General features: G+C 39.4%; 2 protein-coding genes across 2 annotated transcripts; both read right to left on the bottom strand.

Moving 5' to 3' along the window:
• Positions 1-406: 406 nt before the first annotated feature.
• Positions 407-1351, bottom strand: LOC139018177 (olfactory receptor 52K1). Its single transcript, XM_070426826.1, has one exon. It carries the CDS (start codon positions 1349-1351, stop codon positions 407-409), a length of 945 nt encoding a protein of 314 aa, XP_070282927.1.
• A 9505-nt stretch (positions 1352-10856) lies between these two features.
• Positions 10857-11819, bottom strand: LOC139018426 (olfactory receptor 52K1-like). Its single transcript, XM_070427036.1, has one exon. The coding sequence runs from the start codon at positions 11817-11819 to the stop codon at positions 10857-10859; it is 963 nt and encodes a 320-aa protein (XP_070283137.1).
• Positions 11820-15357: the final 3538 nt, after the last annotated feature.

The raw sequence follows: 15357 nt of genomic DNA on the forward strand, positions 1-15357 counted from the left end.
ATAAGGAATTATTTTCAGTACTATATGTGGTTTTAGCCTTTGGATAACAAAATTTGGGTTCAATTCCTCACTCATAGTCTGGATGAAGAGTTCACCCAGTCTCAGCCAATATTCCTACTATCTTTCACTGATATGACAATAGCACTTTGGAAGGCTTCTTGTTTTTTTAACCATCTGATGAGTCTATGAAAATAGGAAGGTCGAACCTCTGCTATCAGACAGACTGTGGGACACACCTGTTTTGATCTTATTGGTGAATCTGTGAGATTGGCACTTCATTTTTCTTATCATTATTGAGAATTAACACACATAGAGACTGCAATTTTCCTACTTGAAATCTTTCCTCTGTGCTTCAATCCAGCACCCACTCAGTATTGGATTGGTGAGTAAGGGAAAAAGTATGCATCTACATAGCCTTTTTCTGGAATAGACTGAGCACATGATCACGAATCTGCTTGGTCTTGACCCCATAGATGATGGGGTTGATCATGGGTGGAAAAAGAAGATAGAAGATAGCAAGGAGTATGTGTACATGAGGGGCAGCTCGGCGAGCCACACGGTGCATGACTGAGGAGATGACAACAGGTGTGTAGGTGGACAAGATGGCACCTATATGAGACACACATGTCCCAAAGGCCTTGTAACGGGCTTCCTGAGAGGCAAGCTGTAGAACTGCCTGAAGGATGAAGATATAAGACAAAATAACAAAGAGCAGATCCAACACCACTATAAACATGGCCACTGCAATGCCATAGATATTGTTGAAGCGAGTGTCCCCGCAGGCCAGCCTTACCACAGCCATGTGCTCACAGTAGCAGTGGGCGATCATGGGTCCTCGGCAGTAGTGGAAGCGCCTGAGCAGAAAGGGGAGTGGGGTCATTAGTGTCACAGCCCGAGCCATAGCAGCTATACCAATCTTGGTGATAAGGGTCCTGGTCAGCACCGTGGTGTAGTGCAGTGGCTTGCAGATGGCCACATAGCGGTCAAAGGCCATGGCCAGCAGCACCGCTGACTCCATGATGGAAAAGGAGTGGAGAAAGAACATCTGGACCAGGCAGGCATAGAAGTTGATCTCTCGATCTTTAAACCAAAAAATAGCCAGCATTTTAGGAAGTGTTGTAGAAGAAAGGACCAGATCAATGGTTGCCAACATGGCCAGAAAGAGGTACATGGGCTCATGAAGGGCTGCATCAGCCCGGATAATGAAGAGGAGGGTGCCGTTGCCTAGCAGGGCCAGAGTATAGGCAAAGCAGAAAGGAATGGAGATCCAGACATGCAGGTGCTCCAAACCTGGAATTCCTACCAACAAGAAGACAGCTGGATGAGTTGAGGTAATATTGGAGGCTGACATGACTTCTGGAAATTTCCCTTGTCAGTTTTTGTGGACCCCTTCACCTTCTATATATACCTTCTTGGGAGGATTAGCTCTTGTTCCCATTGCCAGACCTTAAATATAATCAGTTATTAGGCCTCATAAAAATGGAAAAGCATAATCCATATTTTATTACCTCAAGGAAGTTTAAATTTCATTGAGTAGATAGAATATTAAAGATGATTAGAACTGATATCACAAGACAGCTTTCATAAAGGAATGAAGAGAAGGTAGTGTTTTCTGTGTTTGGGGTGTTTTCAGGAATACCCTGTTAAAAGAAGTAGAAATATGTTTAAACAAATGCATTTCTTTAGAACATACATTGGTACCAAACTATATGATAATCAAGCTAAGCTCACAACCACAAAAGCCAATTTCCTGTCCTAAAATCTCAGGTTTGAGTGCTTGTATAAGTTGAATAAAGCCTGCAATTTCTATTAATTGCACAGTTTGTGTATTTTCTCTAGCACTACACTATTAGATAGGACTGCCACTAGCCACATGTAGCAATTTATATGTATTAAAATAAAATGGAAATTCAATACCTCAGTTATTCCTAGCACTGTATCAGTGCTGAAAGTCACATGTGACTAGTGCTACCATATTGGATTATTCAGAAACAAAACATTTCCATCATTGCAGAAAATTCTACTAGAGAGAGCTACTCTCAGATATATCTTTCAGGTACATTCCCCATCCACAAATTTCTGTAAATACAGCCCTACCTTAAACTTCCTAAGAAAATAAGGATCCTCTTCTTCTGGTTCTCTTCCATCTAAATTCATGTTAAGCTCCCTATTCATGTGGCTCTCCATCCAATCATCTTCTAGCTCCCTTATTTTCATCGCAGAACTCTCATGTTTAACAAAGCTAATATCTGACTTCCATAACAAATGCCCTTTGTTAATCTTTCATCTTTCCCTCTTCTCTTATTGATTTTTCTCCTCTGTCAAATCTTTAAACTCTGGAGTTGCCCAGTTTTTACACAGCCACTTTTCTCTTATAGAATCCAGTTAATGTGGTTCTCATGAGCCTTACATAAGATTATGTATTTAATGCAGATTGGGATAGCCATTGTGGAAAGCAGTATGAAGTTATATCAAAAAATTAAAAATGGCTCGACCGGCATGGCTCAGTGGTTGAGCATCAGCCTATGAACCAGGAGGTCATGGTTTGATTCCCAGTCAGGGTACATGCCCAGTTTCCGGCCCGGTTCCCAGTGTGGGGAATGAAGGAGGCAGCTAATCAATAATTCTCTCTCATCATTGATGTTTCTAACTCTCCCCCTCCCTTCCTCTCTGAAATTAATAAAAGTATAAAATAATAATAATTTTTAGAAATGAGAGTGGAGATGGAGTGGGACTGAATGGAGGAAGAGTCAGCAAAAAAGACAGAGTGGGCAACCTATCAGAAAAGTTTCCAAGATGATCTGCTGTCCTGATAGGTTATTGAAGGTAGTGGACTAAGGAGGAGGAAAAAATGACTAAACCAGATGCTACCAATAAGTCAAATAATTCCAAAACAAAGAATTGGGCTTGTATATAGAAGTGCAGTGGGTTGGAGACCTCAATAAGAAAAATTTTTGCTAGAGTAGATGAAGGCAAAGCCAGATTTGATGGAGTTCGGTGATAAAAATGAGAAATTGAAATTTGTTAACTTGGCTCAGGTTTCTGCAAAGGCAAACAGTAAAGAGGCGCTGGCAGCTGCAGAGGAAAGAGTGTGTGTGTGTGTGTGTGTGTGTGTGTGTGTGTGTGTGTGTGTGTGTGTGTTCAATTGTTTTTAAGAAGGAAAAGAAAAAGACATGTTATTAAACTGAAGAGAATTTATCCAGTAACAAAGGAAAACAAAATTTACAAGAGAAAGGAGAATATTGCTTCAGAAATGTTCTTAAATCATCCTCTCTAGTGTTCTACTTGTTTACCATGAATTTTGTTATCAGCTCCCAACATTATGACAATATGTTTCCATATCATATCTTCCCTCTTAGCCACAGACTAGTATATCCAACTCTCAATTTACTATCCCCATGTAACAGTCTCACAGTTATCTCAGCCTATCATGCTTGAGGCAGGAATCTTAACTTCATCCCTCTATGCGCATTCCATACATCAGTACATAATATCCTCTCCACCTAGTTGTTCAACCCAGAATTATTATCTACCCTTACTTCCTGCACCATATTCAATCCACCAGCAGGTCCAATTGGGTCAGCCTCCACAGAAACTCTCAAAATTGCCTACTCCATTTCAATCACCGCAACACTTATTCAAGACACCACCGTGTCTCATTTGCTACAGGAACAAGACTTTTAAAATGTGTGCAGATCTCTGACTTTGGGCTCCAATTTCTATCCTTCCACAAACACCGGGCTATTGTAAAATAAAGGGGCTGCCTTATTCACTTCTGTAACTGCAGCTTCTAGCATACACATTGTGTTGAATATTTCACCAAATGAAGAATGAACTACCAAAGTTGAAAATGTCCTCTCACTGTGTTCAGATATCCCTAGCTGATCCAATAATAGGCTATCTTCCCATTTAACATGCAATTAGGAGATACGTTCTAAGAAACCCAACCAACCTTGGTGACGCATCAGAATAAAATCTTCTCAATGGAAAGTATTTTTCCCTGTCTTGCACATCTTTTCCAGGAAAAAAAGCACTTTGGCTTTGTAGGAAACACAGCAGGAACTTGTTTTTTCCGCTGTTATATCTTCAGTGCCAGGTACATAGCAGATAGTCTATAAATGACTGTTGCACCTTCACCCTCAAGAAATATGCATTTTTTTCAACAAAATTGAACATATTTTATTTTACCTCTGAGTCTCTACATCTCCCTGACTTGTTCTCTCTACATACTAAACATAAGCAACCACCCTGTGACCAATCCATCCTTCTTCACACAAACAAAAAGTTATCTATTCTATCAATTTCTTCCCCCAAACACAGGTTATCCAATAGAACATGACCCTTACTTCTGTTGAAGCTCATCAAAAATATACCCCTACGTCCTAACTGGTTTGGCTCAGTGGCCAGTCCTAACTGGTTTGGCTCAGTGGATAGAGCATTGGCCCACGGACTGAAGGGTCCTGGGTTCAATTCTGGTCAAGGGCATGTGCCTCAGTTGCAGACTTGATCCTTGGCCCTGGCCCGGGTGTGTGTGAGAGGTAACCAATCAATGTGTCTCATATCGATGCTTCTCTCTGTGTGTCTCTCTCCCTCCCTTCCACTCTCTCTCTAAAATTCAATGGAAAAATATCCTCGGGTGAGGATTAACCAAAAATAAATAAATAAAATAAAATAAAATAAAATAAAATAAAAATATATCCCTCCTAGAATAAGGATCTCAGAAGAGGGGAGTATATGGAGCCAGTCTTTCTTACCAACCATCCAGAACATAGGAACCTTCTTTGCAGTGAATGCTTTATCCTGCCTGTACTATGTTTCTGAGGTCAAAATGTCCATACAAGATCAGAGGACTTGTCTATTTCTTTGTTTTTCCCCAAAGTGCTTAAATGGGTCTCCATGGACAGAGAGTACTCAACACTGGCATCTACTTTGTAGTCTACACTTCTATCATAAGAGGGTATCAGAAAGATAATCTGAATGAGTATGATCCAGAGATGGGAAAATAGTCACTCGCCTAAGGTCCTTCAAGGATGTGGCTTGTGGAAGAACCAATAGGAAACGTATTTCTACCTCTCCCTGTATCTTCCTAGTTCAGGCCTCATTTTCTCTCTCCTGACTAATGCAGTAGCTTCCTAATTGCAACAGGGATACTAGTGGGGTGAGAGGAGAAATGATAGGTAAGAAGTGACAGGATCCAAGCTGTTATAATCAGCTAAAACTGCTTGGAGTTGAACCACAGTGTTTGGCATAGAAAGGAGGCAAAAATCCTCTAGTGGAGGGAGTGTCTGGAGTATGTAGACATAGCATTTGGGTTGGACTGTCAAGACTTATGCTTCTTCAATTGAAGAGCCAAAGTAGAGGCAATAAAGAAATAGGGAGCAGGCAGGAAGCTGATGCCTAAGACTAGAACTGAGTGTCAGAGGTAATTGAGGTGCCCCCATCCTTTCCCATTCACCACACCTGTCACCTCTTTCCTGTTTCTGCTAGTCCAGTTCTGTCCATAGTCCAATGTAGCCTTCATCTTCCAGTGATAGACATTTGGGAAGGAGGGAGTTGGGAGGAGAACCACTGCCTTTATCCTCACAAACCTCCACTCTTCTCCCAAAAGGATGTGGAAATAAACACTGCTGCATGTGAGAAGGGTCCTCAGAGGCTCATGGAAGACTCTGGCCTATTTTCTGGGGAACCACTCTGACGCAGAGTTCCCACCTCTGGGGGTCCTGCAGATTACATCCCTGCCTCCTTTGTGGTGCTAGGTCATGCCTCCCAGGAACCAGCTGTGCTTAACCCTCCAGAGACTTTGAGCACTTCAGTTAGAGATTGCGTGGGCCTTTGTCTTTGATATGTGTCTACTTTCCTCTACCCCTTCCTTGCAGTGTCTCCTAAGAAAGAGAATCTCATTAAGACAAAAACTGCAACCAACTCCTGTCTGATAATGACCCAGAAGGGCAGCAATTCCAGCTACTCTCTGTGTGTATTTGTATGTTGTTAATATTTACTGCTATTTTAAAGCACTCTACCTGTCCCAACTATGCTCAAAAGAAACAAGCTAGAAGTTTGTTTTTATTTCTGAGTATTCTTTTCTTTCCATTTTATTTTGTACTAGATGCTCAGTGCACAAATTCATGCACGGGTGGTGTCTCTAAGTGTGGCCTGCAGGGATTGGGCCAAAACCAGCAGTCCAATGCTGCCTGTCGCTCCTACCTGCCGCTCCCGCTCATCCCGGCCCCACTGCACCTGCCGTGGCCTTACGCCCAAGTCAGTCCTGATAGGAAGAGGCCTGTGTCTGGTGCCCATCCTGGTGGGGGTAGGGGAGATCTAGACGGGATCAGCCCTTCAGGCAGGCGGTGGGACGCCTGTACTGGCCCAGGATCCCAATCCATCCCGCTGATGTTTGCGCCATTTGTAGGGAGCCACCTGGCAGCTGCTTCTATATCGTTTCTTCCTTGAGGAGCATCTAGGGAGGGGAAGCAGCCATGGTATCCGAGGCCAACTTCCAGGAGGCCAGTGCGCTGTTGGGATTGTGCCAGTGGCATGCCAGTCTGTTGGTGCGTTCTCCAGATATTGGACTTGCAGGACTACTGAGGGAGTGAGTAGCTGCCACCAGGTTGGTGGTCCACTGGGACAGGTCGGTCAGCTGAGCAGCACTCCTGCTGTGGGAGCACACTGACCACCAGGGGGAAGCTCCTGCATTGAGTGTCTGCCTCCTGGTAGTGTGCATAATAGTGACCAGTCACCTGGTTGTTCAGTCGTTAGGTCACTTAGGCTTTTATATATAGAGAGATTGGTTTTAAGTGTACAATTTAGTGGTTAGACAATCACTGAATTCATGCAGTGTTCCCTTTGATACTTCCAGTATCCCAACTGGCACCATATGTAGTTACCAAAATATTATTGATAATGTTTTGGTAACTATCTATATTATAAAAAGCCAGTGACTGTAATGCCATAACGACCAAACAACCTGTCACCAGGAGGTGCATTGATGGGTTCTGTGGTGCGCGGCAGGTCTGGGTCTCTCACAATTTCACTCACTGGGCCTCTAGTATGTTATAATCCCTATGCTTTACTTACAGCCCCATGACTATTGTGTAATTATCAATTTGTGGTTCTTATTGCCTCCACCTCTTTCACCAAGTCCTAATGCCCCTCCGCTCTGGCAACCACCAGTTTGTTCTCTGTGTCAATGAGTCTGTTTCAATTTTGTTTGTTTGTTTTGTTCTTTAGATTCCACATATAGGTGAAATTATATGGTAATTGTCTCTCTCTCTCTCTGATGGATGATATTTCACTTAGCTTAATACCCACTAGGTCTATCCATGCTGTCTCAAATGGTAAGATTTCATCCTATGGTATATATCACTGCTTTTTTATCCACTCATGTACTGCTGGGCATTTAATTTGCTTCCATAGCTTAGCTACTATAAATAATGCTACAATGAAAATAGGAGTGCATATATTCTTTCACTTTCTTGTTTTGAGTTTCTTCAGATAAATCCCCAAAAGTGGAATCACTGGGTCATAAGGCAGTTCCATTTTTAATTCTTTGCTTTCCACAGTGGTTGGACCAATCTACAGTCTCACCAACAGTGCATAAGGGTTCCCTTCCCTCCACATCCTAGCCAATACTTGTTTGTTGATTTATTGATGTTAGCCATTCTGACAGGTGTGAGGTGATATCTCATTATGGCTGTAATTTGCATTTTTCTGATGATTAGTGACATTGAGTATCTTTTCATGTGTCTATTGGCCACTTGTATGTCCTCTTTGAAGAAGTCTCTATTTAGGTTTTTTCCCCATTTTTTACTTAGGTTGTTTGTGGGATTTAGTAGTATGAGTTCTTTATAAATGTTGGATATTAACCCCTTATCAAATGTCTCATTGGCGAATATGTTATCCATTTGGTGGATTGTCTCTTAGTTTTGTTGATGGTTTCCTTTGTTGTGCAAAAATTTTTTAGTTTGATGTAGTCCCATTTCTCTTTTGGTTGCTTTTGTTTTCTTTGTTTGTTTTTTATTTCCCTTATCCAAGGAAATATATCAGAAAAAAATATTGCTAAGAGAAATGTTCAAGATTTTACTGCCCATGTTATCTTCTAGGATTGTTATGGCTTTGATTCTTACATTTAAGTCTTTAATCCATTCTGAGTTTATTCTTATGTATGGTGTAAGAAGGTAGTTTAGTTCCTTTTCTTTTCTTTTTTTTTTCATGTATCTGTCCAATTTTCCCAACATCATTTCTTAAATAGGTGTTTTTATATCATTGTATGTTTTTGCCTCCTTTGTCAAATATTAATTGACCATATAGACATGGGTTTATTTCTGAGCTCTTTATTCTATTCCATTGATCTATATCTGTTTTTATGCCACCACCATGCTATTTTGATTACTATGGGCTTGTAATATAGTATGATATCGGGCAACATGATATCTCAAACTTTGTTCTTTTTCTCAATATTGCTGAGGCTATTCGGGATTTTTTGCAGTTCCATATAAATTTTTGGATTATTTGCTCTAGTTATGCAAAATAACACCACTAATATTTTACAAGGGTTGGATTAAATCTATAAATTGCTTAGGGTACTACATTTTCATGATGTTAATCCTTCCTATCCACAAACACAATATATGCTTTCTTTATGTATATCTATTTTTATTTCTTTCTTCAGTGCCTTATAATTTTCTGAGTACAAACCTTTTACCTCTTTGGAGAAATTTATTCATAGGTATTATATTTTGGTACAGTTGAAAATGAAATTGTTTCCTTAGTTTCCCTTTCTGATATTCATTATCAGTGTATAAAAAGGCAACCTATTTCTGAATATTAATTTTGTATCCTTCTACTTTACTGAATTCAGTTATCAGTTCTAGCAGGTTTTTTGGTGGAGTCTTTAGGGTTTTCTATATACAGTATTATGTCATCTGCAAATAATGACATTTTTACTTCTTCATTTCCAATTTGGATGCCTTTTATTTTTTTCTTCTTGTCTTATTGCTGTGGCTAGGACTTTCAGTGCTGTGTTGATTAAGAGTGGTGAAAGTGGACATCTCTATCTTATTCCTGATCTTAAAGGAAATGCTTTTAGATTCTCTCCATTGAGTATAATTTAACTTTGGGTTTGTAATATATGGTCTTTATAATGTTGAGGTATGATGCCTCTATTTCCACTTTGCTGAGAGTTTTTAACATAAATGGGTGTTGTATTTTGTCAAATGCTTTGGCTCCATCTATTTATATGACCATGTGGTTTTTAATCCTTCATTTTGTTTATGTATCGTATTACATTAATTGATTTGCAGGTATTGTATCAACCTTGCATTCCAGAAATAAATCCCACTTGATTATGGTGTATGATCTTTTTAATGTATTGCTAGATCTGGTTTGCTAATATTTTGTTGAGGATGTTTGCATTTGTTTGTCAAGGATATTGGTCTATAATCTTATTTTATTGTACTATCTTTATCTGGTTTTGGAAATAAGATTGTGTTCAAGCATGAAGTTTTTAACCAAAGAAAAACTAGTGGTAAAACAACTTTTATTTTTCCAGAGGGAATTATGAGAGCAGAGATGGGAAACAAAACATGGTTCTTGCTATATATTCCCCTCTTTGACAGCTTCCAACCTTCCATACCCCATCTGATAGGGGCATTTAAATCATCTTTCAAAGCTAAATATGTATAAGCAGATATATAGAGATAGAGACAGATAGAAATAGAAATATATAATTAGTAAACAATAGTCTCTGAGGAAATAAGGAAGTCACAAGATAAAAATAAATGGATGCATTTGTGGAAGATGGTGTATGAAGGTTTGTGTGGCCCCACAAATCCAATTGTCAAGATTAATATTAAGGGGATTATCTATTGTGTATGTTTGCATGGGGATAGGGAGAAAAAGACAGAGGCCAATATCCCTATCTTCTATCTGCTTGCCTACCTTTTTTGTTTTTTCACAATTCTGAACCTTGAGATGAAAAGTTTAGAGAGCACAACTTTATATTTAGAATTTCCTACTTTATTTCAGGACATAGATGTATAGCATTCCTCCCTTAGAAATCTATGTATTCTGAACCCCGAGCACAGATTTGGCACAGATTTGGTACTCAATAATATTTTGTGAGTAGACTAGTAAATAAATAAAGAAGTCATATTTTGGGTGAAAACATAAGATTGATCTGTGTGTAAAGAAAAGATTGCATGCTATAAGGAAATGTCAGAAGACATCTTATTCAAAGTCTTTAATGAGAGGTATTGAGCATGAAGATATAGATGTCAAAAGAAGTCCCAGAATACATAGGCTGACTCAGTTAAAGGAATAAATTTTAACAAGCAAATCTGTCTTACTTGGAACCTGTAGCCCTGGGAGGTTATGAACGCTGCCTCCCCACCCCAAACTAATAGAAATTAGGAAGATATTGAACACCAACTATCAGACTATATAGGCATTCCTGCCTCAGATAAATTGTTGGTACTTATATGAATCCAGAATGGATAGTCCACCAAATCCCAATGACTTAAAATAGAAACTCAGATTATCACAGTCTTCTCTTAATAAATGAAGCTGCATTGTGTCTTTAGGTGATGTTTCCAAGAGCAGAGTGGGTTAAGCCTTTGTCAAGCCCAGGATAGAACAGTGGGCTCTTTGAAGAAACAGAAAAGTCATCAGTTTGAATCCAGAGGCTACCAAAGGACACAGATCCATGAGTCCTGATCAGACTGGTGACTCTGTAAGTTTCAGGATATTTCGTTTTTTAGCTATACCAAGAAAGAACTAACCATAGAGACTCTGATAGCCTCCACTTTCTATCATATCCAGACCCCCACTCCTGCATTCAACCTGCACCACTTTTTCTTCACCTATCCCTCACTCTCCATTCGCACATCCTTTCTCAAGAATAGTCTTAAGACTCTCTCACGAATCTGCTTGGTCTTGACCCCATAGATAATGGGATTAATCATAGGTGGGAAGAGCAGATAGAAATTGGCAAGGAGAATGTGCACATGTGGGGCAGCTCGGCGAGCCACACGGTGCATGACTGAGGAGATGACAACAGGTGTATAGAAGGCTAAGATGGCACCTATATGAGACACACATGTCCCAAAGGCCTTGTAACGGGCTTCCTGAGAGGCAAGCTGTAGAACTGCCTGAAGGATGAAGATATAAGACAAGATAACAAAGAGCAGATCCAACACCACTATAAACATGGCCACTGCAATGCCATAGATATTGTTGAAGCGAGTGTCCCCGCAGGCCAGCCTTACCACAGCCATGTGCTCACAGTAGCAGTGGGCGATCATGGGTCCTCGGCAGTAGTGGAAGCGTCTGAGCAGAAATGGGAGTGGGGTCATTAGTGTCACAGCCCGAGTCATAGCAGCTATACCAATCTTGGTGATAAGGGTCCTGGTCAGCACCGTGGTGTAGTGCAGTGGCTTGCAGATGGCCACATAGCGGTCAAAGGCCATGGCCAGCAGCACCGCTGACTCCATGATGGAAAAGGAGTGGAGAAAGAACATCTGGACCAGGCAGGCATAGAAGTTGATCTCTCGATCTTTAAACCAAAAAATAGCCAGCATTTTAGGAAGTGTTGTAGAAGAAAGGACCAGATCAATGGTTGCCAACATGGCCAGAAAGAGGTACATAGGCTCATGGAGGGCTGCATCAAACTGGATGATGAAAAGGAGAGTGCAGTTGCCAAGCACAGCCAGAGTATAGGCTGAGCAGAAGGGAATGGAGATCCAGACATGTAGATGCTCCAGGCCTGGGATCCCCATCAACAAGAAGATTGCTGGATGAGTTGAGGTGACATTGGAGAGTAACATGGCCACTGGAATTTTTCTTCCTGTTTTCTACTTCCACAGGGCCCTCCCAGAAAATATCTAATGTGAGATGAATTATAGTATTCAAATTCAACCTCTAATCATTCACCTGGGAGGATTAACCCTTGATCCCATTTCTAGAACTTAAAAGAAATTAGAAAATTAGCCTAGTATGCATTGTGAAACATTATAAATGATCTCTGCCCTCGGGGTGCTCAGAAAATCATTAGGTGATCAGGACATTAAATAGCAATAGAGCTAGTATCACAAGGCAGATTTCATTAAATAATTGCGTGGACAAAGAGCTTCTTATGGTCTTTGTATGATCAAGAACAGCTTTATAGAAGGTGGAGATCCTTGCCTAATTCAAATCTTAACCAAAAACATTCACTCTCTTCCTATTTCCTCCCAACTCTAGCTGCACTCTTAATTATGAAAGGAGAGTCTCTAGCCTGAAATGTCAAGTTTGGCTGTATAAACAATAATTAAGCATGGCATCTTTTAATAATTCACTTCCCTCCAAGTTCTATAGCAGAAGTTCCATTGTTCCTTATTTAACATTCAGAAATCTCACCATGAAGCCCTACCTCCAGCTAACTTGAGAACATGAGAAGGTCCATTGTTCTTCTCCCTCACCTAGCTTTAGTTTAGCTTCCATATCTAGATGCTTCTACCTTCACCGACTTTCTTCTCCAGCATTCATGACATTCAGAAAAAGCAATAGTCCACTCCCACCTGATTGCAAGGCTGACCTCTGGACTTCATACCATTCTTTTTCCTCCTGCTATCCTTTATCTTTCTCTTTTTTTCCCTTTGATCATTATTTCCTTTGAATATGCTTAATAAATTTGTTTCCCAAAATTTAGACCTATGCTTCCTTCTCTATTTTTTCAGCTCCTATCTAAAAAAATTTCTTCTGAGGATTAATTTAGATAATCTTTTAAAACACTTAGTACAATGAATGAATGAATAAATAAAAAATGTGGTATCTATACACAATGAATATTATTCAGTCATAAAAAGAAGGAAATCCTGCCATTTGAAACAACATGAATGGACTTTTAGGGCATTGTGCTAAGTGAAATAATTTAGACAAAGAAAAACAAATATGTATGATGTCACTTACATATGAAATCTACAAAAAACTAACTCATTGAAACAGAAAACAGATTGGAGATTGCCAGGAGTTAGGGAAAATGAGTGACGATGGTCAAAGGGTACAAATTTCCATTTACAAGATAAATAAGTTTTGGGAATGGTAATGTATGGTATGTTGACTATAGTTAACAATATTGTATTGTATATTAGAAAGTTGTTTTTTTAAAAAAAGTAGATCTTAAAGTTTTCATCACCAGAAAAAAATTGTGACTATATAAGGTGATGGATGTTAACTAAACTTGTAGTGATCATTTGGTAATATATACCCATATCAAATCATGATGGTGTATACCTTAAACTAATACAATGTTATTGTCAATTATATCTCAATGAAACTGAACATTTTTTCTTAATATTTAAATTTAAAAATTGATTAACACAAATCTAGAGCATTAAAAAGTGCTTAGTAAATGTGATTACTCTTTTCAATTAAGAAAACTAAAGTTTAGGTTACTTACTGACAATGTCCTGAATGTAAATGTCAGTGTCACATGTGCTCCACGATCAGTTCAAATCCAGCATGTTCAAGTTAAATAAAACTCTAACTCATTACCATGCTATAGAGCGGAAAGCTTTAGAATGTTGGGCCCAAGTGATGATTTTGCCATCAGTCTACCAGCAGAAACTGACATTATTCACTGGTATTTTTAATGTTTTAGTTCCTCACCTATAAGTAAAGAAAATGATTATACTTCCCCTGATCATCTTACTGAGTTTCATTGTGAAGAAAGATGAAATCACATATAAAAATAGAACTTGAAAACTGTAAAACATTGTACCAAAACTATTTTTATTACTATCTTCCTCCCCTTGCACAAACCTGTCCTCTTTTCTAAAATTTTGTTTTGATTAACATTAACATGATCCTGTAATCCTTGGCTTTATATCTTCTTCCATCTAATACCCCTTTATTCTATTCCAGTTCACAGCACAACTTGTTAAAAACTTTTACAGTATTCAACTTCTTCATTTCTCACTTAATTTCCAGTCCTTTCCAATCTAGCTTCCATTTCCACTACGCTCCTTAGACTGATCTTGTCATCACTTCTTTTTTCCCTCATTCTCTCCTTTTCTTTTTTATTCTCTCTTATTCTCATACTTCTCTGGGTGTTCTCTCTTATTCTTCTTGGTTTTTTTTGTATAGCTTCTCTGAGTTCCAGACTAGTATATCCTGCTGCCTATTACATATTTCCTTTTAGATGTTCTGTGGTCATCTCAAATTACAGCCCATACAGAAATCTTACCTCCCCACATACTATTTCCTCCCATGCCTTATTTATCTCAGTACATATTACTGCCACCCATCCTGCAGCAACTGAGGTCAGAAATGCAGGGATACTCCTTCATTTAATCTCTCCCTCTTCCTTCATTTCCAGTTCATTAGCAAATCTTATCAATCTGGGGGAAAAAAAGTGTCATTCCCTATTCATTTCCTTTCCCCTCCCAACATTCTTTTTAAATCACCATCATCTTTCTTCCAGTCTACAAAAGTCTCCAGACTGATCTTTGTGGTCTGAATCTTGGCCCCTCTATAATCTATTCTCTATGCTATAAGCAAAGAGACCATTTATATGTAAAGGCAAATTATATTATGCCAGATCTTACCCAAGACCTTCATGGAATTACCATTGTACTTGAGGATGGAATCCACCTTGATTTACAAGTGTCTGCATGGGCTGGTCCCTACTCACTTTTCACCCTCATCCCTTCTCACCTCTCTTCTTCATTATACTCCAGTCACACAGCCTTCTGCCAGATGCTAGACCTCCTGGAGCTCTGTCTCAGTCAATAATGATGCCCCTGACCGTGCCCCTGAGTTTTCCACACTGTTCTTCTCCTCTTTGTGCTATTTGTGTCTTTGCAAATTCACATCATCTCTTACCTTTATCACTATAAACGCCTCCTCTTTAGTTTCCACGCACACACTCTCAATCCATCCACTGCAATGTGACAGACAACATATGTTATTTTCCTATTGAAAACCACTTATGAGATCTCGTTGCTACAAGAAAAATAGAAGACTACTCAACATGCTTACAAACTTGTTCCTGCCTAAATTATTTATCTCACCTCGTACCATCTCTCTAAATATTTATCCTATGTTCGGCCACATTAGATTCGCTGCCACTTCCCAACGCAGCCATGCTTGTAGCTCATACAATTTATCTGGAATGCTTTCCTCTGTCCCCTTCCTTACCTTGCCAAGCTTGTGCCCTGTCTTCATGAAACCTTCTCAGACTCCTCCAGGAGGATTTTCTCGGTGTTTCAATGAGGACTTGTTAATATACTAAATTAAGTAAGGAGAGTATGACCTGTGTTGCCAATGCATGTGTCTGTTCATTTATAGGACTATGAGTTACTCATTTCTAAATTCATAGACTCG

Source organism: Myotis yumanensis, unplaced genomic scaffold (genome assembly GCF_028538775.1).
Source record: "Myotis yumanensis isolate MYYU_CA2020_CCGP unplaced genomic scaffold, mMyoYum1.0.hap1 SCAF_10, whole genome shotgun sequence".
Lineage (NCBI taxonomy): Eukaryota > Metazoa > Chordata > Mammalia > Chiroptera > Vespertilionidae > Myotis > Myotis yumanensis.

Coding starts and splice junctions, on each gene's coding strand:
- LOC139018426 (XM_070427036.1), bottom strand. CDS start 11,819: ATGTTACTCTCCAATGTCACCTCAACTCATCCAGCAATCTTCTTGTTG.
- LOC139018177 (XM_070426826.1), bottom strand. CDS start 1,351: ATGTCAGCCTCCAATATTACCTCAACTCATCCAGCTGTCTTCTTGTTG.